The 24,476-nt window shown below is 42.8% G+C and overlaps 1 protein-coding gene across 1 annotated transcript in view; it reads left to right on the top strand.

Moving 5' to 3' along the window:
- CDH23 (cadherin related 23) overlaps window positions 1–24,476 on the top strand; it is a 416,648-nt gene that overhangs the window by 229,905 nt on the left and 162,267 nt on the right. The window contains exons 14-15 of the mRNA XM_081189581.1: window positions 20,136–20,200; window positions 21,505–21,742. Of these exons, the coding sequence (XP_081045707.1) occupies window positions 20,136–20,200; window positions 21,505–21,742 (303 nt within the window). The remainder of the gene's footprint in view (window positions 1–20,135; window positions 20,201–21,504; window positions 21,743–24,476) is intronic.

Raw genomic sequence — 24,476 nt, forward strand, 5'->3', positions numbered from 1 at the left:
TGACAAAGAGTCTCACGTTAACCTTCTTTTGATCTTCTGCCTTTCTAATTTCCACCTTGGTTTCACACAAGGGACAAGAAAATTGATCTTCTGCTGATTCCTCTCCTCCCCCCCCCCCCAGCAATATAGGAATGTGAGTTGACAAAAAAAGTCACAATGCAGTTGTCCCACACTGGGAAGGAGATCAGTGTTCATCAATAAATAAATATTTAAAATACAGATCACTTTCTCAGTCAGTTGAGGCATTGCACCAGAGACACTGGCTTCCTAGAGGCTCTAACCACTGGTTTTATCTGCTTCTTCTGAAGTATCTACCTCCCAAATTTGTTCATGGGGCTTTGCTGTGCCCTTGGATGGCCACTTAAATATCACCAAAGAAGGGGAAATGCATCACTTTAAAAAGGACCAAAAAACAAATTTGCATGTGCTAATTTACATGCATGAATGTGAATTTAGAAATAATTGCTATAATCCAAATAAAAATGCATAACTTCTTACCATAGTGCAAAGACTGGGAAGCTGTGCATCTCCTCAGTCTGCTGTTCAGGTACTAACTCTCGATGGGCATCTTCAAGGCCTCTTCCTATCAGTCTTTATCTTTCAACTGGATTTGAATTGACAGATTGACAGCCCTTATGACAGAGCGCTGTCTTTTGTAAAGTAAGACACAGGATCTTGCAGTTGCAGCAAGTTCTCTCTGCTGACTGAAAATAAGTAAGAGATAGTTTGGTTTACCAAATATGAACATACTTGGAAGTTTCAGCTAGCAGCTGAAAGTCCTCTTCACCACCTTTCTTCTGCTTTTCTTAATCCATCCCACTTCTGGGTCTTCAGCTTATTTGAGTAGAATTTGCAATGATTGCTGCTGCTCAGTATTTCTGGGCCCATTGTATCCTGGATTCAAGTCATCATCTAAGAGTTTCTTCAAAGGACATGCTTCTCTGTGTCTATTTTCCATCACAAAGAATAACAGGATGTTGCACAACTGCGCAGATCAAATAAAAGAAGAGAAATGCTATAGGAAGTTTTTTATATATAAAAACAATTCTCAGAAACTACTGAGATTCAGTTCCATTAATTCTGATCTGATCCAACCATGGGAAGTCCATTCACCTTTTCTGGTGGGTGGCATTGCGGCCAAGCATCTGGGCCCCTGCAATGATCCAGCTGGGGGGCAAAGATTGACGCCCCTCTTGCGCCGTCCCAGCTGTGTCACTGGCACTGGGCAGGGCCACACCCAGGGTTGGCCCCGCTGACCAATCAGCACCAGCAGGGGGCGTGGCCACAGGGAATTTAATCCATGGCGCAGCCAAGGGGACTTTCTCTCTTGCCCTTCGCCAAATCTGTTTTGAACTGTTTGTTCGGGGTCATAACGGCACATTGTACTCAAACATATGTAACAGAGCAAACATGCATTTGAGCCCTGGGAGAAGGATAGCTGTGGGGGCATAATTTGGAGTAGAGGTGTGGAAGGCAAGAAAAGGTGAAGGCATCTTCTACACACACACACACACACACACACACACACACACACACACACACACACAAAAACCGGTGCATCTCTGCTCAATATTTATCCTTCCCAAAGTGACATTTTGTCATTTTGTTATTTAAACTAATGTTGTTAGGATTCTGTTACAAATATTTGTGTGTAATGTATCATCATTAGCCCCTCAGAGAGCGGAAGGGAGAAGCCCAGGGGACTTTAAAACTCTCCTGCTGGTGAGAAGCAGTGGGAAACTGCAAACTTTGATCTGTCTAGCTAAAAGTCAAAGATATACAAATATACATGGTCCTGTTGAATCCTCACTTTGTGGGACCCACTGGTTCCTGGACCATCCTTTTGCTTATATTTCATAGAATCACAGAACTCTAAAGTTGGAAGGGACTCTGAGGATCATCTTGTCCAACCCCCTGCAAAGCAGGAATATGCAACTGCCCCGTGCAGGGATTGAGCCTGCAACCTTGACGTCTTCAGCACTGCTCTAACCAACTGAGCTACCCTCTCCTGGAGAAGGTATCTATGGTACACTATCACCTTCCAACACTCCCCCCCCCCGGGATTATTCTGTGGATTTGGCTCATTACAGAGGAGGCACTATCTCAACTGGGCTTATTTTTCTGGACTAAGACTGCCATCAACTTGAAGGTTGTCTTCTGTTCCCGCCAGCAGTACTGTTGGGAGGGTTCCAGTACATCTCCTTCCCTATCTGAGGGCCTGCTGATGTTACATTCCTGCTTCATGATGGGAAGGGTGGATAAATACAAAGTGAAGATATTTCTGACATCAAATTCACAGCACACAACCTCTTTGTTGCCGAAACGGAAATGGAAATGTGATGCTTTTTCTGTTCATAACAGCTTACTGCATTTTATTGCCTGCCCACGTGTCTTAGGTCCTGGTGGACAAATAAGAGAAAGTTGGGTGCATGTCTCGAATCAAGGCCAACCCCATGATAAACATATAGTACAGGTGAATTCTGTGGTTCCCTGAAACTCATATTTCTATTAAATGGCTGTCAGTGTTTCTCCCCTGCTAAGCATATTGGAAACCTTTAAGCTGACAGCCCAGATCTGCTTTTACAAGTGTGAAATGAGGAGAAATATAGCAAAAAAGAGTCCATAGCTTTCTCTGTGTCCTCCAAGCTGCCTGCTGTGCTCTTCCTCACCTTTCTCCTCATCCCACACTCCTCCCCACCTCTCCTGCCTACCTCCTCTCTCCATTGGCATCTTAATTGATCTCATTGTTCACAATCCCCCAGAGTCCCTGAGACTCCAGCTGTGCTTAAACAGAACAAAATCTCTTCCAATTTCCCCCACCATTTAAAAGAAAATTGAATTCTTTATCTGCAGTAAGAGAGGAAAACCTGCAAACATGTGAAACAGTAAATAGTTAAGTAATCAAAGGAGAGAGAGGGAGAGGTTCCAAATGGTCTGGAAAGCTAAACACAAATTGATTTTGTGGAGGTGGGGGACGCTGGGCTCTTTGTTCCTTTTAAATATTCTTATCCATTCACCTCTGTAAATAAAGTGAAGGGAAAGAAGGGAGAGGAATTACTAGGTAGCGGAGTGACTGACAGATCTAAGTTCTCGTCTGTCTGTCACAGCCCAGCACTCTTTGGTTGTGTTTATCTCCTTAATCTAAATATCAATCCGTAAAACCAGAATGGGATGGAATAGGAATCATGACAGCACAAGCGCTAAAGAGAAAGAGAGAGAGAGAGAATTATTGCAGCTTTCATTGCAGCTATGTGTCCTGATGGAGCTGTCAGAATAAATACACAGTTTCGGAGTCCAGAGGTGGGAGGGAGGGCCGAGCAAGAAAAATGAATGAGAGAAACCAGTGGACCTACATTTGTACTTCTCCAGATGATATCCTTTGGAAAACAAGCGATCAAGAGAATATTGTGATTTAGCCGGGGGGGAGGGGACACAACCTGTTTTCCACCCCAAATTACTTTTCTGCTGTGCTAGCACTTTGAAGACAACTGCGAGTTTGGAAAAGTTTTAGTTCAAGGTGAGATATCTATTCAAGCTGTCGACCAGTTAGAGGACAGAGTAAGAATAGCCTAGCTCTGTTGGGCCAAGTTCAATCCAGGGCTCCTCCACTCTTAACACTTGTCCCTTAACTCTTTCCTCTGGGACACCTGCTCTTTGCTGCTGAATCAGAGCAAACATTGATTGGGTTTTCTGCGGATTAACGTTTGCTCTGATTCAGCGGTAAAGAGTGGGTTTTCCTGGGGGAAGCAGCAGGGCAAATGGAAAGCCATTTGGACCCATGTCTAGAAAGCACAGGACAAGCAGAACTACTCTCCTCTGTGCTTTCTAGACATGGAACAAGCAAAGTGTGGATGAGCCCCATGTCTTTCTCAGGGCCTGCTCTGGGAAGCTCACATGGAAGGACCGCACCCAAACACTGGCTATTCAGAGGGATGCGGCTGCTTTATATGGAAGCTCCACATAGCCATTCACAGATTTATCCTCCGTGAGTTGGCGTACCCCTCCGAAAGCAGTGGTTCCCACCCCTCACTTCCAAAACATTTGCAGATTGCTGGGAATCTTGGTGGATCACTTAACAGGTTTCTTTCTGCCTGAGGTTTGGCAGTTGTAATGCACTGTGCTAGGTGCTAAAGTGTTGTGTGTTTTTTTAATATAATGGAACTTGAATTTTAATGTAATAAGGAATACAGGAAGCAATAAAAATAGAGCTGAAAAGGAACGTGAATATTTTACTGCTATTGAAGTGTCTGTGGGGTTAGCCAGTGTGGTGTAGTGGTTAAGAGCGATAGACTCATAATCTGGGGAACCGGGTTCGCATCTCCACTCCTCCACAAGCAGCTGCTGGGTGACCTTGGGCTAGTCACACTTCTCTGAAGTCTCTTAGCCCCACTCACCTCACAGAGTGTTTGTTGTGGGGGAGGAAGGGAAAGGAGAATGTTAGCCATTTTGAGACTCCTTTGGGTAGTGATAAAGCGGGATATCAAATCCAAACTCTTCTTCTTCTTCTAATGCCAGATAGCCAAATTTAATTACTTTTTTTAAAAAAATTGGAATGCTGCTCGTCTGAAGCGGAGTTGCTATTCTTTCCTCTGAATCCAGAGTGGGCTGCATTTTTCCAACGATGATTCAGCACATTTCTGGGAAGACGAGCTCTCATGGGATGAAGTCTGACTCTCTAGATCAGCAGTTCTCAACCTGCGGGTCACCAGATGTTGTTGGACTACAACTCCCATCATCCCTAGCTAGCAAGGCCAGAGCTGAGGGATGATGGTAGTTGTAGTCCAACAACATCTTGGGACCCACAGGTTGAGAACCGCTGCTCTAGATCTTCCCTGACCACAAAATGCCACCTTGCACTTTCGTGCCATTGCTCCATGGTTCCATCCTGCGCAATAGTTTCATCTGGGTCTTACTAAGGTGTTCCCTGCTCTTCTAGCTGAGATTATTTAATTAATGAAACTGGGGGTTGAATCTGGGATTTGTTGTATGCAAAGCATGGTCTATAGCATAGCTGTTAACTTTCAGATTTGAAAATAAGGGATCAGCAGCCTCAAAAATAAGGGATCAGCAGCCTCACCTGTCCCAGGGACAGTCTATGGGCTATCTAACAATCTGATATAGCAGCGGGAAGCAGCGGGAAACAGCGCTGGAATAAGGGAATTCCCCCCCCCCAAAAAAAGGGAAGGTTGACAGCTATGGTCTATAGAGTGCTAGGCCAGGGGCAGAGCGAATGCTTTCTGTTCAGAAGGTCTCAGGTCCAGCCTTCAGCATCTCCAAGTGGACCTGGGAAACCTTGGGAGATCTGCCACCTGTCAATGTAGACAATGCTGAGCTAGGTGGAACCATTATTTTTGACTCTGTGCAAGGCAGCTTCCTAATCTTTTCAGCCTGAGTGCCTCCTCTATCAGCGTCCCTGGCTGGGGGAGACTCCAGGTTGCCTCATAATCTCAGTTGCTCAAGCAGGCCGGGGCTTTTAATGGTGGCAGAGGGGAGAAAGAAGAGCTAAGGACTGCACGGATGAGCTGTTCTCGCAAACGTTTCAGAGTTCGTTGTGGTGATTTATGTTTTCTTCTTTGGACTCTGACCTTAATTTCTTCCATTTTGCTGGGCTGTAAAATTCATTAGAGACCTAACAGCGGAGTGATTGAGATGTCAGCCAAGCTATTGTGTGGTTATTTAATCTATCAGATATGCCGCTTGCCATTTAAGCGGACAACAAGAGAATATGAAATCAATACGGTTCATTAGCAGAGAACCTGCTGCTGGCCCAGCCACAGAGCTCCAATAAAACCTGGTGAGGCGAGCATCTAAATTGTCCCGGTGTCACCTTGGCCGGGGGGGGGTGGCGGGGAAGAGAAGTAAAATGGGGGTGGGGGGAAGTGTGAAACCTCTGTCTTAACAATTATTTCTTTGCTGTGCAGCTGCTAACAATGTAATATGCGCCATTGACTAAATTTTCCAACTGTAATCCCTAGCTACGGGCAGCCTTGCTGCAGTAAATTACTCAGTATAGAATCGAGGGGTCTGCTTTCTTGCCAACCCTGTGAACTGCACTAGCAGCTGATGTTAAGGGGGCTGCTGTTATAAAACACAATCAAAAGAAGCTGGGACTTCCCCCCCACCTTCCCATCACCTGGAAGAAATAGTAGAAGAAGCTCTGTAATTCCGAGGGAGGTTGATTGGCCATTTTCCCCCTGCCAGTCTCAGCGGAGTTGTCAGGTTGTTAGTTTAGCTTTAATGTCTGTATCCATTGAGGCTCTGCAATCTCAAGTTTCTCAAGGACCACTTTGACATTTTAACAGTGTCTTCCTTTTAGTTATTCTTTCCACTTCTCTGTCCCCTGCCTCTTTCTTCTCGGCTTCTCTTTCCTCCAATCAATCACCTTTATCCACCTCCGCTCTAATAATCCTGGTAAGCAGGTCGGGTCCAGTTGTTCCTGATTGTAACTTCATACATTTCCAAAAGCACCGAGAGAGGGAGAATAATGCTGAAAATTAAGAAGAATGTACATTTTCACTTCCCCCATCAAGTTTGTGATAATGTTAAGTGGGACCCCTATTCATTGCTAATTTGCTTTTGAGCACTTGATGTTTGTAGCGCCAGGTTTCCCCCCCCCCCTTCCATTCCTGGATCTATAAAATGCTAGCTAGCAATCAATATATTGCCTCCCCGTTGGGAGGATTTAAGGACCTAAATAAGCATTGCACACAAATATGTGCAACAGAATTCTAACAGTTGGCTCCTTTGTTTTTGTTTTAAGAAAAAAATATACTTTGCATAGGGGATATTTGGAGAAGGAAAGTGGTGTAGAAGAATGCTTAATTCTCTCCCCACCTGACACTCCTCTACTCTTAAGTTGCACCCACCCACATGGGGTAACAATTGCATCCTTCCAGACCTTAACATCCAGTGAATGGTTTTGGAAACTGCAGCAGAGCAGAGGAGATTGCCTGGCAGCTGAAGAAACTGAGCCACATTTCCCCAGTCCTTTCTACAGCTGCCACCCTGGTCTTGTCAATGAAATGGGGACACTCATATGTTCCTCACATGCTTGCTTTGACCTTTGCCGCTAAAGCTGAGTTGGTAGGATTCTCCCTTCTTTCGGCTAGTACCTATTTTACTCCTTACTTTGTGGTTGTTGAGGACCATAATTGGCATGCTATAACACAGCGTGAAGGCAGTAATTATTTTCCATGCTAACAGTACAAGCTTGTTGGAATTTGACCCCACTTCCCCGGAAAGGCCTTGTCTGTTATGAAAAATCTGAGAGTTGTTCAGTGTCCTTTAGCTTCTTTAGGTGTCTTTGCATAAGCACCTAATGTTTCTGTCTGCCTGATTAGTATTTATAGTCAAACCGGGCAGATTGGTGTTTGGGAGACAGAAAGATAAGGTTGTGTGACACAGTACAAGAGTGGCAAATGACCTTTAGACAATGCTCCCAAGCCCTGAGGTCTAGTGTCAATCCTTCTGTGTACTCTGGAGAGCAAAGTAATTTACTTACATGACATATGCACTCCTCTCCATACAAAGAAAATGTTGGAATAAACTAAGGAACTCTGGAACTTGGTAGTTTCTTGGGAATCTAGGATGGTGCAGTTCTCTTTCTCTCAAATAAAAGGCCTAGACTTTCCTCTTCTCTCTGTTCTAGAGGATGACTTGTATTGTTGCTATTTTGTTCCAATAAAGCTTCTGATTGGTAAATTGCACTGTATTTTAAAATATCTGGACATATAGGGAGGGAATTCAACATTGCACTTCAATGAATGTCCCATTTGCACAAGAGGTATGATTCCTACCCATCTGCTCCCCATATGCTGATCTGGAGGTTCTCTTGAGCACCCCACTGCCACCACCAATGAGTGGCAGGACATGAGACATGCTGGGGAAGGGGAGAAAGCCCCATTGCACAAGCAGAAGTCCTCGTGTTGGGGTTCCACAGAAGAGGCTCCTTAAGTGAATGCCACCCATAGGGTTGTATTCAGTGTGTTTTCAGGACTACCCTATTCTTGTGAATGTGATATGTATTAACTGATTTTTATTCTGAATTTTAAGGTGTTGCAACCCACCCTGGGACCTGCTGGTGAAGAGTAGGCCTCTTAACAATAATGGCCATGCCTATCTTTGGCCCATTTATTTCAGTGGGACTTTGAGTAGGACTGAGTTGAAGACAACTACTAGATACAGGAAAGTATGTGGACATTCAGAGTCAGGGAAATAAGTTTGTGCAAACCTCTTTAAGCATAGCCTGTATGGTTTCTGCATTTTCCCCATGGGAACTGGCATACAGGCCAGGGGCCCCTGGATTTCCAGGCTTGGGTATATTGTGCCTCATTCTACCTACGATTGACCCCTGATCTGTGCATGTTGCATGTTTCCCGTATTCCTTTCTGTGTTCCTATTTCTTTGCTCATCACCCCACGTAGTATCACCAGGAGGTTGGCAGGCAGCAGGAAGCGATGAGAATCATGGCAGGTCACTCTGATGCCTTGACAGGTTTTTGACAGTCAGTAATTGCTTTCCTGCTACAGCTCTTTTGAGCAGAGAGTTTCTGGCCAAAGCAATTTGCTTCCCATCAATTTTTATTCCCTCGTTTTTAAATAAAAAACCTCCTCCAACAACAACAAACAAACCTGGAAACCCCTTTATTTAGCAGGCCTGGTGTCAATTCTCTTTGCAAGGGCACCCTTGTCCTGCAGAGAGTGATATATTAAATGAAATTCTCCTTCCCCGGAAACACCTGTTATGGCTCTCCTCCCTCTCCCCCTACCAATGGTATGCTCCGCATTAGCTTTCAATTGCTGCTAATAAGCTTTACTGAAAGACTCTAGGGAATGTTTATTTGTCATGCACCCTTCCTCCACAGGCAGGGCAGTATATTATTATTCTATGAGGTTATCCTCACAAGGAAAAGCTGAGAGAATGGTGAAATACTTGCAAGTACCTGCTGACCAAGGATTTGAACCTAAGTCGACCTGGTCCAAAACCAATACTCTAACCCAGGGGTTGTCAACCTGCTCCCTACCACCCACTAGTGGACATTTTAGGGTTCTAGGTGTGGGTAGGGGGTTCTACAGCACAACTGAATCCTCCTTCCATCGAGCACTGGTGGGCAGTAAGGAAATTTTACCATCAAGAAAGATGCATTAGTGAGCGGTAGGTATAAAAAGGTTGACTACCCCTGCTCTAACCATGACAAGTGGGAGTTGGCTAGGATCCTGCAGAATAAGGCTATAAAGTTGCCTAAGCAACTGGCATTTGAAGGAACTGAATATGATTCTCCCATGGATTATTTACTGGGAACCAGCACACTCCTTGGGAGTCTCGTTTTTCCCCCGAACCATGTCAAAGATCTAAAGTGTTTTCCAAACTCTTTGTCTTACACTAGGCAGAATTACCTTACAGGTGCCCCCTTTTGGTAACAGGAGCCAGTGGATAACGGTTACATAGGTTAAGCTGTCGCATAGATGCTAGAGATCTTGGAACCACCAGTTTACCAATCCAACTTCTAGTGAAGGTACAGTTGCTTCTAAACAAGAGAGCAATAGAAGTGGTGTCACTGTAAATGTATGGGAAAGGTTTCTATTTAAGGTGCTAAAGAGAAGAGAAGAGAGTAAGAAAGCAATCCATTATGGATTGTGAAGCCATTAACTGATTCATCAAAGTCAAGATGATTTCTCTAGGGGATGTTCTGCTGTGGTGGATGGGTTTCATGCATTGGACATGAAAGGTGCATTAAACTCTGGCACCAGCACAAGAAACATTTAAGAGTCCAATGTGGGAGTCACTATAAGCAGTTACAAGGTGCTTCATTTGGGGCTGAAAACAGCTGGATGCCCCCAAAACATGGCTGCGATGGTTGTCCATCTTCTTGGTGGGATGCAGCACATTTCCACAGCTAGCCATGTTGATTATAAGAACTTCACAGATCTAGGACTCCAGGTAAACTGGGAATAGCCAGCATTGATACAGTCTTAGACTATAGGCCACCTATTGGATGTGACCAAAGTGATATATAAACAAACAAGGTGAAACTGGTCCACAGTCCTGTTGCAGGTGATGCAACTCACCTGTGCTTTTTTGAATACTAGAATTTGTCACCTCCCTCTCCCAGGTCATCATCTGACAGTAATAGCTGTTTGACAGTGGAATAGACGCCCACAAGAGGTGGTGGATTCTCCTTCCTTGAAGGTTTTTAAGCAAAGGTTGTGTAGCCACCTGCCATCTATGATCTAGCTGAGATTCCTGTATTGCAGAGTATTGGACGAGATAACCCCCACGGTCCCTTTCCAGCACTTACAATTCTATGATTAGAAAACCACAACAAGGGTTTCACTCTTTTTGAAAATTGAATTGTATCATTGACTTTGACATAAGTTTTGGTTTCCCATATTTCTTCATACTGCTCTCATCTCTAAAATTTATCATGATTGCACACATAGTTAAATTAAAAGTACTTAAACAGAAAGTATTGCATACTTTAACTGTAAAGGTGGTCTCGGCAGTCATGAGCAGTGATAGTCATTATAATTGTGGACGTAGTGTGTTCAAGATCTCAGTATTCCTAGTATATTTCTTCAGTGTTCCTGTCTCTTTAAACTCTTGCCTTCCTTCGTTACGGCTCTCCCCCCACCCCCCACCGCATCTTACGCTTCCCTGAAGCAGCTATGAGTAGAGCTTATCTCACAAAGTTTTAAGGAGTTATTCAATGGGGGCTCAGTGGATGATGAATGTCGAAACCATTACCGGCAAAGCACCGGGGCTCCATGGAGCTGTTTAAAAATGCATTCTCCCATGTAAATTTCTGCTCCATCAATCCTTATGACATGTCAAACATTGCTATTGTTTCCTGAACAAATTGTACGACATGCCCTTTTCTGCAGATTTGTGCACAAGAGCAGAACTGCTCCAAAGCTTCGCCTTCCGCTATTGTCTCTGAGCAGGTTTTATGGCAGCAGCTGCAACTGGGCTGATTTTGATCGCAAGTGGATGACGGATGGAGTGGGGTGGAGGAGGAGGAGGAGGGAATGATCTGCACGTGTAATAGACGTGGAAATAGTTCGGCGCAAGATAGGCATGCTTGAGAAGTGCAGGGAATTATGCAAGGGAGATGCACAGAGGTCAGCACTTATGAATTCATGCACTGTAGCTTTGCGTGTGACCGAGCAATAATAAATATCCCAATAATACCCAGCCCAATCATATCCATCAGTTTTAGCCACTTTCCCAACAGGGAATATCCAGGAAAGGTTTGCAGCACTTTCTGATGGCCTGCAGAAACGTTTGAATGCTGTGCAGGCGGATCTGTGCCAGAACTGCTTAGTTGCCATAGTGAGACTTAGGTATGCATAGGTCAGGGCAACAGGAACCAGTACTGCTGCCACCATTGCTGTCACCTGGATCTTGGATTAGGAAGACCTTTATGCTGATCCTGTGAGCTGCAGTGTCCTCATAGCAGTGCTATAAGGAGCAAAAGGTTGTCTTTGATCATTGCATGTATGGAGGTGAGATTACTTCGAAACACTAAAAATTTATTGTCCATGTTATGGCAGGCACCACAATAAACCAAGAACACACTGACAGTTCAAAAGGAGTGTATGCTGTTCCATGTTTCATGAATACTTTCCGTGCATGTTTGGGTCTGTGAATTATTTGAAATGAACTTTCTAAAGTGGGTCACAACAACAGCAGCTCTCTCACCATACATATATATGGTAAAAATAATAATAATTAAGAGATGGATCCCCAAATGCATGTTGAAGGCTAAAGGCTACTGGTGTAGACAGTGCTGAAATTTATGGACCAATGACCTGGCTCAGTGTAGGGCAGCTTCCTAGGTTACTGTGAGATATAAGAGTTCACCAGGCAGAGGACCTTCTCAGTAGTGGCACCCGCCTTGTGGAACACCCTCCTATCAGATGTCAAAGAAATAAACAACTATCTGACATTTAGAAGACATCTGAAGGCAGCCCTGTTTAGGGAAGTTTTTAATGACTGATGTTTTAATGTATTTTTAATCTTTTGTTGGAAGCCGCCCAGAGTGGCTGGGGAAACCCAGCCAGATGGGCGGGGTGGAAATAATAAATTATTATTATTATTATTATTATTATTATTATTATTATTATTATTATTTATCCTCCTAGAGTCTAGGATCCCTGGCTGTGTGCCTTGTTTTGAATGAACTATGTGAGAAACAGAGGATAAAGAAACATGGGGACATGGATGTCTTCAACTTCTATAGTGTGGCAAAGATGCAACACAGTACCTATGCTATCTTGACAGCGTAAGCATCCCACCCCCTGTAAATCCATGGGATTTGGTGACATTGAAAATTGGATTTAGATTCCTTGTTGGCTTTCTGTCTCTTTGTGTAGGGTATGACCCACTAAGAAACTTCATCTTTGCTAGAAAAACAGGCATTCACTGAAATGAAAAATCGCAATAGCCACAAAATTAAAGGTGTCCAAAGTGTGTGTTCTGACTTCTCTTCCTTGCCTTCTGTCAAACAACAATAACCTGCATTATTTCCCATGTTACCTCACTAAGACATATGAGCCTGCATCCCATGACTTTGTAACTCCTTCAGTTTCTAAAAGGCCCCACTCATCCTGATCCTGATCCAGTTTACACTGGTGTAAATCAAAAGTAATCCCTTAGAATTTATTCTGAGAAAGCTGGACCTCAAGTGAACTGAGATGGAGAGCGGATTGCTTTTTCCATCTCAAGACAATCACAGCCTGAATGTGTCAAATGCATTTTGCCTTGGCAGTGCAATGATGTTTTTGAGTCTGATGATTACGCACATTATTGCCGTCCCGGGTAAAATGGCAGATCCATCACCGGCAGAATGGGTGAGAAAACAAGCTGCTGCCCTTGTGCTTCTACAACTGGAAGGTATGGCAGCTGGTGAAATTCTCTCTGTGTGTCGGTCTGTCTCTCAAAAAGATAAGGAATTGGGCATGTCTAGCAACACTTTCTCTGAGATGACTTAGTAGGTCTTGTTTAACATAGTAAGAAATTGAAAGAGTCAGGAAGTTTTTGGAGCCCAGCTTCAGCTCCTCCAGGGACTGTGAATTAATCTGATTGGGCTCCATAGAGCCACTCTCCCAACCTTGCACCGTATAACCTTCTTTTAACCTTCTTCTTACAGCCCCCGCCCCATGAGGATGTCAGTAGAAGAAAATTATGCTTCTAGCATTGTCCATCACTAAAACAAGCACTTTCAAATGCAATTATAAGGAGCCTAATGGAGAAATTAGTTGGGGGTAATGCCAACATTCAATAGCATCATCAAGCTGGGTGTAAATCATTAGCTCATCAGTGGTCAATCCTTACATTTGGAAAGCCTACTTGTCTTCTTGTTCCTGTCCTTTTGCACCATGCTTGCACTAAATGAGAAGCAAAGGGTTGGCTTCGTTACTCTGGACACCTGCAAGGTGTGGGGGGAAATCAGGAGAACGGGCATATGCTACGCTACATAAAGTAATTTGTGATGATCCAGGGTGCCCATCCCATTTTTAACAGAACAAGCTGATTGGCTTATTGTGGCCTGGTTTCCATGCAATGCTAAACCAGAGTTTAACATAAACTATGGTTTTAGCATGCATGTGTTTGCCTCGCCTCCTGACTGTAGAAGAAAGAAACAAGCTGCAGTCTAGCTTGTCATAACATGTGAAGTCAGGCTCATGGTTTGTTTCCTCCAAAAAAACCATGATCAGTAAGCCAAGGACAAACTGTATGTGAAACTGCATATTATTATTATTATTATTATTATTATTATTATTATTATTATTATTATTATTATTATTTTAAACCATTGTATAGCCTTAGAGTTAGAACTACTCGTGTTGGAAGGCTAGTGTTCTTACCTAAAGAATTTGCCAACCTGTTTCTTGTTCTTCATCAACTAGATCTCCCGTATTTTTCGCCCTATAAGATGCACCCGACCATAAGACGCACCTAGTTTTAGAGTCAAAGAAGAAGAAAAAAAAATTCTCTCCTTCTCTGCGCAGTGCCCCCTCAGCGAAGCGGCAGGAGAAGCGGAGCCCTTTCCATTTCTCCTCCTGCTTCGTTGAAGGGGCGCTGCGCAGAGAGGGAAAGCTGTGCTGCGTCTCTCCAGCGAAGCGAAGCCAGGAGAGCAAAAGGGATCAGTGCACACTGATCCCTCTTCTTCTCCTGGCTTCAGCGAAAGCAACGCAAAGCCTCCAGAGCACAGCGGGAGCTCCCTCTGCGCTCCGGAGGCTTCTGGCGGCTATCCCTGAAGCTAGGAGAGCGAGAGGGGTCGGGAAGTCTAGTGTAGGAGAGTTTTCCCATTCTCTAAGTTGCTTGGTTTGAATTAAGCACTCTTAAGTGCTGAACCATTCCTTTTTCCAAGGGTATGATTTCTGCCTTATGCATCCGTCGAGCTTGTTTTAAAACGCAAGGCAATGGAATACACATGAGAACGAAGCCAGTAGTAGTTCGTTGATTCCCAAAATGAGGGTTGCGCACTATAAAATGACAGTAGCCATTTTTAAAACTCCTAGCTAAGGGATAAGGTGTAGTATTAACAAGTTGAAGATATCAGCGAAGCTTTTATTGGATGCTGCCTGTGGAAGAATGTAACATAAATCCTACATGAGCTCTGTTGGTTGCTGATTTGTTTCTGGATCGGATCCTAAAAGTTGAAGGCATGCTGTATTACCTCCATTTGTTGTGCCCATGCCTATTCATATCCACTAGTTTCAGCTTCCTTAAAAACTACTGTTTTTCTCCAGCCTTGGTGCTGAAGGCCAGCACTGCTTCAGAACACAGGGATCGTATTTGGTCAATCCCTCATGTCTCTTTTTTTACATTGCAACTGGCAACCATTATTACATTGTGTCTGGCAATGAATGCACCCGCAATCAACAAAGAAAAAGAAGACTGGAGTGGGTGGTTATGCCTGAGAAGTCTATAATTTAAAAATTATTCTAATAATGTTTATGGAGATTTTAGACTCTGTCTCTTGACTCTGCTCTTTTGTGACCATTTTTAAAAATGGGAGGGGGAGTAACATGAAGCATAGAGTTGTACCCAGAAATTGGGCCCCTTTTTTGCAGAATGGCTTGTTCTCCAGGGACTATTTGGCTGACGGACCATCTGGATACCTGCAGCAGATGAACCAGCCACATTAGCTTGCAGCAGCCTGAGAGCTATCTGCCAAAGGAAAGTATAGGACTGAACATGAGGAAGTGGCCATCTTGCATGACCAGCTCGTTAGCCTTCTCCCTAATGAGGTGTGACACATTTTATCCAAGGATACAAGGAACCCTTTCCCCAAAGACATGTTTGGAGCCAATGAAAACTGAAGTCTGATTTTGTGAGGCCATACTGTGACAATAACCCACCCAAGAGGAAATTGCAACTCTCTTAGCCTCCAGCTGGCAGGGCAGGTTAAACACCTGGAAAGTCTGCTGCATGGGATTGAAGGGTTGCAAATTGATAGGTACATCAGCATCCTACCAGGCAACCCCTGCCAAACCAAGCAGCAGTATTGCTGACTAGAAGACGGTACAATTAAAGGAAGAGAAAGCCTTTGGTTGCTGGTGGGGGAAGGCAGGGGAGGAGAGAGACAGAAACCAAGCAGATGGCACATTTTGATCTTCTTCCAACAAAGTTCAAATCTTCTAAGCTTATCGTACAAAATGCTTAATTATCAAATAGTTGGCCGACCCTGAGATGCAAAGGGCCCTTAAAAGCCATGCTATGGTATTTCACCCTCCTAACTTGGCCTTTTAGAACTCACTGTGAAACGTTCTTATTCTGACGCTTTGTAATCCCTTAGCCAATTTGGTGGGTTCAGACAAGTAATTGGGTTTCAATAAACTCACGAGAGATTGTTGATCTTAATTGACAGACCTCAAAACTGGGGCACTGACCCGTTAACATGTTTGCAACAGCGTTTTCCCCCTCAGTGAAATTATGCAGTTAAAGAACAAGCAGAGATGTGTTTGCCGTTGTTTAATTATTAATGCGCTGTGCTTCCCAAAATCAGAATGGGTTTTGTTATTTGACGTACAATGAAAAATCGCAAGATGTGTTCTTTTGCAGGTGTATTATGTGACATCTCACTGATGCAATAATAGTGCGTTGATGGTGGATATATGCTGGGCTGTCCACAAAGTATGCTTTATTAGTTGTTCTGCAATGCCTCTGCAATGTTACTGTATTACTGCTGTCTGGAGCATCCGTCTTGCCATGTAGCACAACAAAACCAGAACCAGAAACACACACACACACCCCAAAAAGGGGGGGGGGGCAAGAAGAATACTTATGGTATGAAAAATTGTGGGTTTTCAGGAGGAAGCTGTGAGGCATGCACTAAAACAAAGCAGCATATCTGTATCGAAGGTACAGATAATATTGATACTGAGCTCACAATACGATCATGACCACCAGTCATTGTGAAGGCACAATAAAAAGCACATGGGGGGGAGGGTTAAGCATTGCTATTTTTCTAGAAAAAGAGGTGACAGAACTCACCACGAGCACCTCCCTCATTCTCTTAGAATGTCAATGGCGCCCACCCGAGAGGTCACAGAACTGAGTTCCGGAAAATTCCGGATGGAAAAAAAGCCCTGAGGCTAAAATGAAATTGACATCTAAGTGAGAAGTTAAGTCCTAATGGCATATTGGTTGTGGTTGTGGGGTTTTTTTACAATTAAGGTTTAATTTTTACACAGATAAAATATTATATAGATGGCATATTATTAAATGTAACGTGTGCTCTGGAATAATGCTGCTCAACCAGAAGTGATGCGAACATGCAACTCAGCAGGTCGAAAAGGTATTCAATATATAGCTGGATTCTGTGACGTGGTTTCCTTTATTTTCACTTACACTTGTCTCAGGCTTCATCTGTTGAAGCTACTTTCTTCATCTACTGCATCTGTCTCCAGCCATTACTACCATCACTAAGCTTAGAATAGAAAAAGATCCAAACTTTTGTGGTCCCTTCATCATGGTCTCTTCAAATATAGGCAAGGACAAAGGTATATAAAAGAAAGTTAGAGCAGAACTCTCAAGTATATGTAACTCATAGAGCCCTTTGAATTTGGGCATGAAGTGTATGTGTGTGTTGTTGTTTTTTACGCTGCTTTTACTCACATCCATCATTCTCTAAGAAGTTCAGACAGAAATCAATTTAGAAAATAAGTTAAAAAACAAGATGGTTTGGTGTTTTATTCCATATTTTTCATTTTAAAATACAAATTTGTCCCCTTTGCCTTTGCTGCCATTCATGCATATTTTATATATTCATTAGAGCCGAGACTTTAAAACACCCACAAATCTTGCTTTGCTCACGAAGAGTGACACTGTGAGCTTTACCCGCTTTCCTGGGAAGGCTGCTGTTATTTTTTGCCATGACCAGATTGCGAAATCTGTCATGGCTTTATAAGATTTGCAAGGACATCATCCTGGTGATGAAGGTCTCAGATTCTACTGAGAGAGAGACTCCCTCCTGTCTCCCCTTACTGTTCCTTATGCATTAACTTGTAGCACTCCTAGAAAAGTTGTGAACAACAGAGACAACAGAACTTCATAATCAACTATGCCCCTTGTACCAGTTAGTGACAACTATCCCATTGATTTAACTTGGTATTATCATAAATTGGGATGCACAATCATTCCTCAGTTCATTGACACTTCCATCTGGTTTAATTCAGTTTACATTTTCAACTGCAGTTGTGTGTGTGTGTGTTGCGTAAGTCTGTGTTCCCTTTCATTGTTCACTGTTGCAAAAATATACAGATTTTTACATAGCCCAGAATAGACAGACATATCAACATATATTTACAGATTAATTGCCTTCCCTGCATGTACCCTCTTAAAGATAGTGCAATAGGTAGCCCTGTTAGATTTCTCAGCATTAAGAAACAAGAACAGCAAAGAGGCACCAGTATACATTAATTAATACATAAGTAATGTTTCTTGCAAACTAGTTTTTGTGTCTATTTATATATAATGTGTGCCTGTTTTTTTGTTTGTTTTTTTTAAACCACTCAAAGATTCATGGTTAGTTGTTTTAATTTTTAAATGTTGTTTTTAATCTGTAATCTGCCCTGGAACGTTAGAGTGAAGGGGTGGTAATAAATAGTAGTAGTAGCAGGAAAAAGAAGAAGAATTATTGTGGGGAGCTAAGATAAGTATCTTTCTCAGTAAGTCAGTACAGCAATGTGGATCAAATTGGTGTGCAGAAATAGACCTTGGATGTCTTATTTTCAATGGATTCCTCTGACATCCCTAATCATAAATACAAATAAAATATGTGCGTGGATGTGTGTGTATACATGCCCTCATTCTTTACAAGTACCAAAATCTAAGGAATGTGCCAGTAATCCGTAGTAAGAACAGATTCATGCTATCTCGCAGAGTCCAATGTTCCCCATGTACGGCTTCAAATACAAAAGGTGACGGGAGGAGTTAACTTCAAAATGTGCCGAGAAAAAAAAGGATGTTTTATTCATGAAAGCAGCTATTATGCTTAGTGCATGTCAAGTATAACCACTCTTATCAGAGGCTCATATCACAAGTGCTCTCCCAAAACACACAGGAACTCCCCATTCAGGAGATAAAGAAGGGGTGATAATTCCTATGATTTATACTCCAAACACATCAGGCATACATAAGAACTGTAAGCAGGAGTGCTTTCCTCAATAAAGCATACTTTTTCTTAAGCACCTGTTGAGATTCACATCCTTCATAGAATTGGCACCCTCCAGATGTTTTAGATTACAGTACAGTTATGCCTGCTGGGGCTGATGGGAGATGTAGTCCAAAAAGGGAGACAGCCTCTCCATGGAAATGGCAGAATGCACACAAAAAAGTATATCTTTCTTACAAAAGAGATAAAAAACATTTTATTCCTGAGGTGTGAGAGTTGATTCATCACATATGAAAGTGGGATCGTTGATGACATCGACGTGTCATTAAAGATGAGAATTTACTCCAGTTACCTAAATCAGCTCCTTTGTGTAAATAACACACTTGTCAGAAACTCCCCCTGGCTGTTTTATTTTACAACTTTCATCCATGACAAAGTTACAGTTCTTATCTAAAATAAAGTTCCTTTATGTGGAGTTTTTAAATCTTCCTTCTGTTTATGCTCTTAAAGTTGAAATTCAAGTATCTGGGCCTTCATGGCTGTTTTCCTTGACTTTTTCAACCTTACAGGTTTTTGACTCGGGTATATTTTTCATACCAGTAATTCTCTGCATGCAGAGAACATACATAATTAGTCATGGTGTGCAAGCAGCAGTATATTTTTACTTAAGAATTCCAACAGGAATGGTTTTGAAGGTTGCAGAACTATAGAAGTGGAAATAACAGTTGCACTGGAGAAAACATGGTCACAGATACTAAACTAGATTTTTAGCCTATGAAGAAAGTAACTTAATGGTATACGGGTTGATATGGTCCCTATAGAAGCCATGTTGAGTCCAAATCCTGTCATCCTATAAAAGTCACAGATCTCCCTACCATATGCATTTGGAATAAAATGTAGCCTTCTGGAAGTGATGCATAGGTGGTGATAACTGTTGCCGATGCCAGTTGTTCAGGATAAAGGTATGGAGGACTCACAAAGTCAAGACAGTTAAGCGGAGCTGAGGAGTAAGAGAAGAGGATGTTTTGTCTGACATGGTGATACTGCATATACAGCTTTGTATCATCTTCTCATTTTAATTTTAGTATATTTTAAATTGCTGTGAGAATCCTCGAGTCTCTTTTGGAAATATGCATTGAAGAAGTGTAATAAAGTAGCCACAAAACTTTGAAAAAGAAATAAGTCCTGGAGCCCACATGAGCTCAATTTGTACCCAAAATCAGAGTGATTAGAAATGGAAAGTTCAACAAATTTATTGCGAGGTGATTCTGGCTAGGTTACACTGTTTTTACTCTTTTCTATGCAGTTTTAACTGGTGGTGGTGCCAGGAAATGAATAAGTAACTTAGAAGAAAAAAGTGATACTATTAATAAGATTAATGGTTCTGCCCTAGGCCAACTCGATTTTGATTAGATGCTCTTGCATGATTTTCAAATATGCTTTAATATACTATGAGATTTCCTTCTCATAGATATTTTTACTACTAGCATTGATTTCTTTTCTTAATTTTTAGGCTACAGACAATGATGTGGGCTCTTATGGGAAAGTTAGCTATTATTTCAGTGATGATCCTGACAGGTAAGTACCACTGCTATCTCTAGGGATTCCTCAATTTATCCTAGTGTGTGTCTGATTCTTGTTGTTTATAGTGTGCATTTCCTTCCTTCATAGCAGCTAAACTCGTGCAAAACTATGACAGCAGATAAGGATCTTCTATCATCGTACGTTTCCCGGGAGTTGATCTGGAAAGTGGGTATTCACCCAGTTAACAAAATTGTTAGTTCTGGATTGCTCTGAATGTATCTCTCCTCTGCTTGCTGGCGAAACCTGCTGAAGAAACCAAGCAAAAAAAATCACTGTTTACTGTCCAAGGAGCAGGGCTGGCCCACCCACGAGGCAAGCTGAGGATAGCAGATCCAGCCTCCAAGGAATGTGTCACCTGCTGCTGCTGCCACAGTACCAGTGATCGTTGTGGCATGCTCTTTGGAGACTAGATCTGTCACCTTCTCAACAGCCACCTGCCCAATGCCAACTTCACAGCGGCCTCTTGGTGAATAGGAGTCACTGCTGGTCTCTTCCCTCCCCTAGGGTGGAGATTGCAGGGGCTAACTTTTGGGGTGTCCTGGGCTCTGCACCCACCTGGCATGATTCAAAGCAGTCACCTTTCCTCCCCACAACAGCCTTTGATTCCCACTTCAACCTTCAGGTCAGGTTGATTTGGTTCCACCCTTCACCCCTTGTTCCCAATGTAAATTCCAATGTAAAGTTTATGTATGAACTATTTATGGAGCAAATGCTGTAGTTCACATTACAAACTAATTATGGAACAGAACTGTCAAGTTCTGGCCATCCTGCATCCAAGGTTACTGGCCTTGCATTGGAGTGTCCAGAACTGAGGTCCTTGTTTATCAGGCAGCCAGGCTGGAAAATAATTAATGTTTGGGAACTCCTGAAAATGCTACCAAATCATAAGGAAGGCTCACCAGGCCCTTTGAGATCTCTTAGTTGGTTCATTAAGGTCTCTGCCTCTTGACTGGAATAACTAGGATTCTTTTTGTAAAACCAATAAAAATCTTTTTTTAAAAAAAGGAATAACTAGGATTCTGTTCACACACAGAGGAGATTTTCTGTCCATTTAATGTGTGCAATGATGTCCCAATGTACATATGTGCGCTTTTATAATGAGAAAGCAGCCTAGGATGGTTGCATCTCTTGAATGGAGGAGTCGGGGGACATGTGGTGTTCAACCCTTTCTTTGCTGGCTGTTTTCCTGCTAAAAATTAGCCTCCAGCTCCATCTGCTTTCTCCCTGCTGGTTCCAGGTACACTATTTGACTTGGTAGGTTTCCTTAAATAGCATTTATTTGCTGTTTTTGTCTCCAGATTCTCATTGGACAAGGATACAGGTGTAATCACGTTGATTGGCCGGCTGGACTTTGAGACAACCCAGCGTTACACATTGACTGTCATTGCCAGAGATGGAGGTGGGGAAGAGACCACAGGGAGAGTCCGAATTAACGTCCTGGATGTCAATGACAATGTCCCCACCTTTCAGAAGGATTCTTATTTGGGGGCTCTGCGGGAAAATGAGCCTTCAGTCACTCAGGTGGTCCGCGTGAGGGTAAGAAATTGTGGCTTAGATGTATGTATCTCATGTGTCCAGAATATGTAGAGTGAACATTAATGTAAATTAAAGGCCACCAACATGACCGCTATGTATGTTGCTAGAAACTATGAGAGCCAGTGTGGTGTAGTGGTTAAGAGCGGTAGTCTCGTAATCTGGGGAACCGGGTTCGCGTCTCCGCTCCTTCACATACAGCTGCTGGGTGACCTTGGGCCAGTCACACTTCTTTGAAGTCTCTCAGCCCCACTCACCTCACAGAGTGTTTGTTGTGGGGGAGGAAGGGAAAGGAGAATGTGAGCCGTTTTGAGACTCCTTCAGGTAGTGATAAAGCAGGATATCAAATCCAAACTCTTCTTCTTCTTCTATGTCCAGATGGAACTATTTTTGTAGGTAATGTGTTCTGAGAAATGTTCATCAAGTGTACAAATTGCATCACCATTTCAGAAATGGGTTTGTTTTGTGGGGAGGGGGGCAATCCACTAGAGACAAAACCTGTCCTGAACATTCTAGGGTAGTTTCCTTTGGATTTTTTGCGTGGCTCGAATTTCCCATTTTCTTTTCTTTCATTTTCCCCCCACGCTTGCTTGCAACCTTCATTTCCCTGATCGTCTGCTCCTTGTGGGGAGAAGGGAATATGCCCTCATTGCTGAAGCAACCAAGCCATGTTCTCTCTTGTAGGGATGCCCATCTCAATGCAAATCTCACTGAAAGTTATGGCAATGTGGAGAGGAATAACATCTGCAATCAGATGCCTATTGGAATGGGAGCATCATTCCCCCCCACACATTGTTCAACCCTTGCGACCCACCCCATTATGAGATATACTGTACCATTTTACAAATGGGTGCAAAAAAATGCCAAAATGTAAGGTGATCATTTTGTTCTCAGGAAACAATTATTTTTACAAGACATTCTCCCCTGTTTTAGCTCATCAGTATTCAAGAAGAGGAAGGTAAACAAGCTGCATAAAGAAAATTGGCACTGCCTCTCCTGACAGTAGCCCTATGGCATACCACAGAAAACACCTGCTCCACTAGGGATAATAATATGCAGAGGTTTGGGGCATCATCATTATTGATCAGCTTTCACAACAGATTCAGATAAGCCATGAGAGGCAGATTAAAAAGAGGGGGGGGAAGGCTGGTTAAATAATTATTATATTCATTTTATCTCCCATTATTTATTTGTGGCTTCCTTGAGATGTTTTTGCATATGTTCCAAATGATTTCTTAAAAAATTAAATGATGTGTTTTCGGAAATCATTTATCAGGCACCCAGAGCAGGAACTAAAAGCATAAACAACAAAAACTCTTGAGTTCTCTTTATGTTTAGAAGACTTACGAGAGAGGGGCTGAAATTTTTAATAGGCTAACTTTGGTCATGGGATATATACAGATTTCCTGAGAAGGGCAGGGACAGAGTTTATGAGATCATATGATTGGATATATAGATGAAGAAGCTTTGGGGTGAGACCAGTAATAAGAATGCTGAAATGCAGTGGTTAATTCGCAGAGTCTATGTGAGGAAGAGCTAGAACTCAGAGAAATAACTAAACTCTGAGGTGAATTTGGTCACCCTGGAGTAGTTGGTTCATTTGTCTTATCCTGCTAAATGTAGGAAGATTTCTATTCTACATCAGGTGCAGATATGCTTATGCATAAATCTAAGCCAAACCACGGTTTAGTGTGAATGAGTAAATAAGTGGGCCCCTGAAGAGGAGATTGTGATTGATGGCTTTGCTCCTCCCCAGTCCTTTTGCTGCTGCACTGTGCAAACTGTGGTTTGGCTTGGCTTAATGTGTTTAAGTCATAGGACAAACCTTAGTTGCAGCTCATGGTGTGTCTGGAGAATGCTAAGCCACGAGCCTAGGTTCGAATGACACAACTTAGCACAGGATCTTAGCACAGCAGCAAAACAAATGGAGAGGATTAAAGCAACCACAATCTCCTCCCAGAGTAGACACATTTGGTCACTCATGCTTAGCAATGCTTTGGCTTAGCGTTACTTGTGGACTGGGCCAGTGGTTGGTCATTTGTATGCATGTGTAGTCAGTTTGGTAATAGTCATTCTTAGCAGGGGTCAGGCACTTTATTTGTTTTTTTAAAAAATGTTTCGGTTGGCTTGCCAGTTGATGCTCTGTGCTCATGGCAAACAGGAAGCACAGTAGTCATGTGAATTGGCTTTTACACATACAGTGGTGCCCCGCAAGACGAATGCCTCGCAAGACGAAAAACCCGCTAGACAAAAGGGTTTTCCGTTTTTCGATGCGCTTCGCAAGACGAATTTCCCTATGGGCTTGCTTCGCAAAACGAAAACGTCTTGCGGTTTTTTTCGCTCCCCCCCTTTTTCTAAGCCGCTAAGCCGCTAATAGGCTTTTAGCCGCTAAGCCGCTAAGCCTTTAATAGCCGCTAAACCGCTAATAGCACTAATCCGCTAAGCCGCTAATAGGGTTGCTTCGCAAGACCAAAAAACCGCTAGACGAAGAGACTCACGGAACGGATTAATTTCATCTTGCGAGGCACCACTGTAAATGCAAACTCACCTCTAACACAAATCTTATTTTTGAAATCTCTTTCTTGAAGTTCACCATCTACTTTCCCCCCTTTTGTCTCTTCAGTTTCTTAGCTGGTTGCACATAATAGAGCAGTGGTGATATTCTAATGCTGGGAAGCTTTGCCACAAGAACACAGCACTGCTCATGGAGGCAATTAAACAGAAGTGAAATAGGAGT

This window comes from Podarcis bocagei, assembly GCF_964188305.1.
Source record: "Podarcis bocagei genome assembly, chromosome: 4".
Lineage (NCBI taxonomy): Eukaryota > Metazoa > Chordata > Lepidosauria > Squamata > Lacertidae > Podarcis > Podarcis bocagei.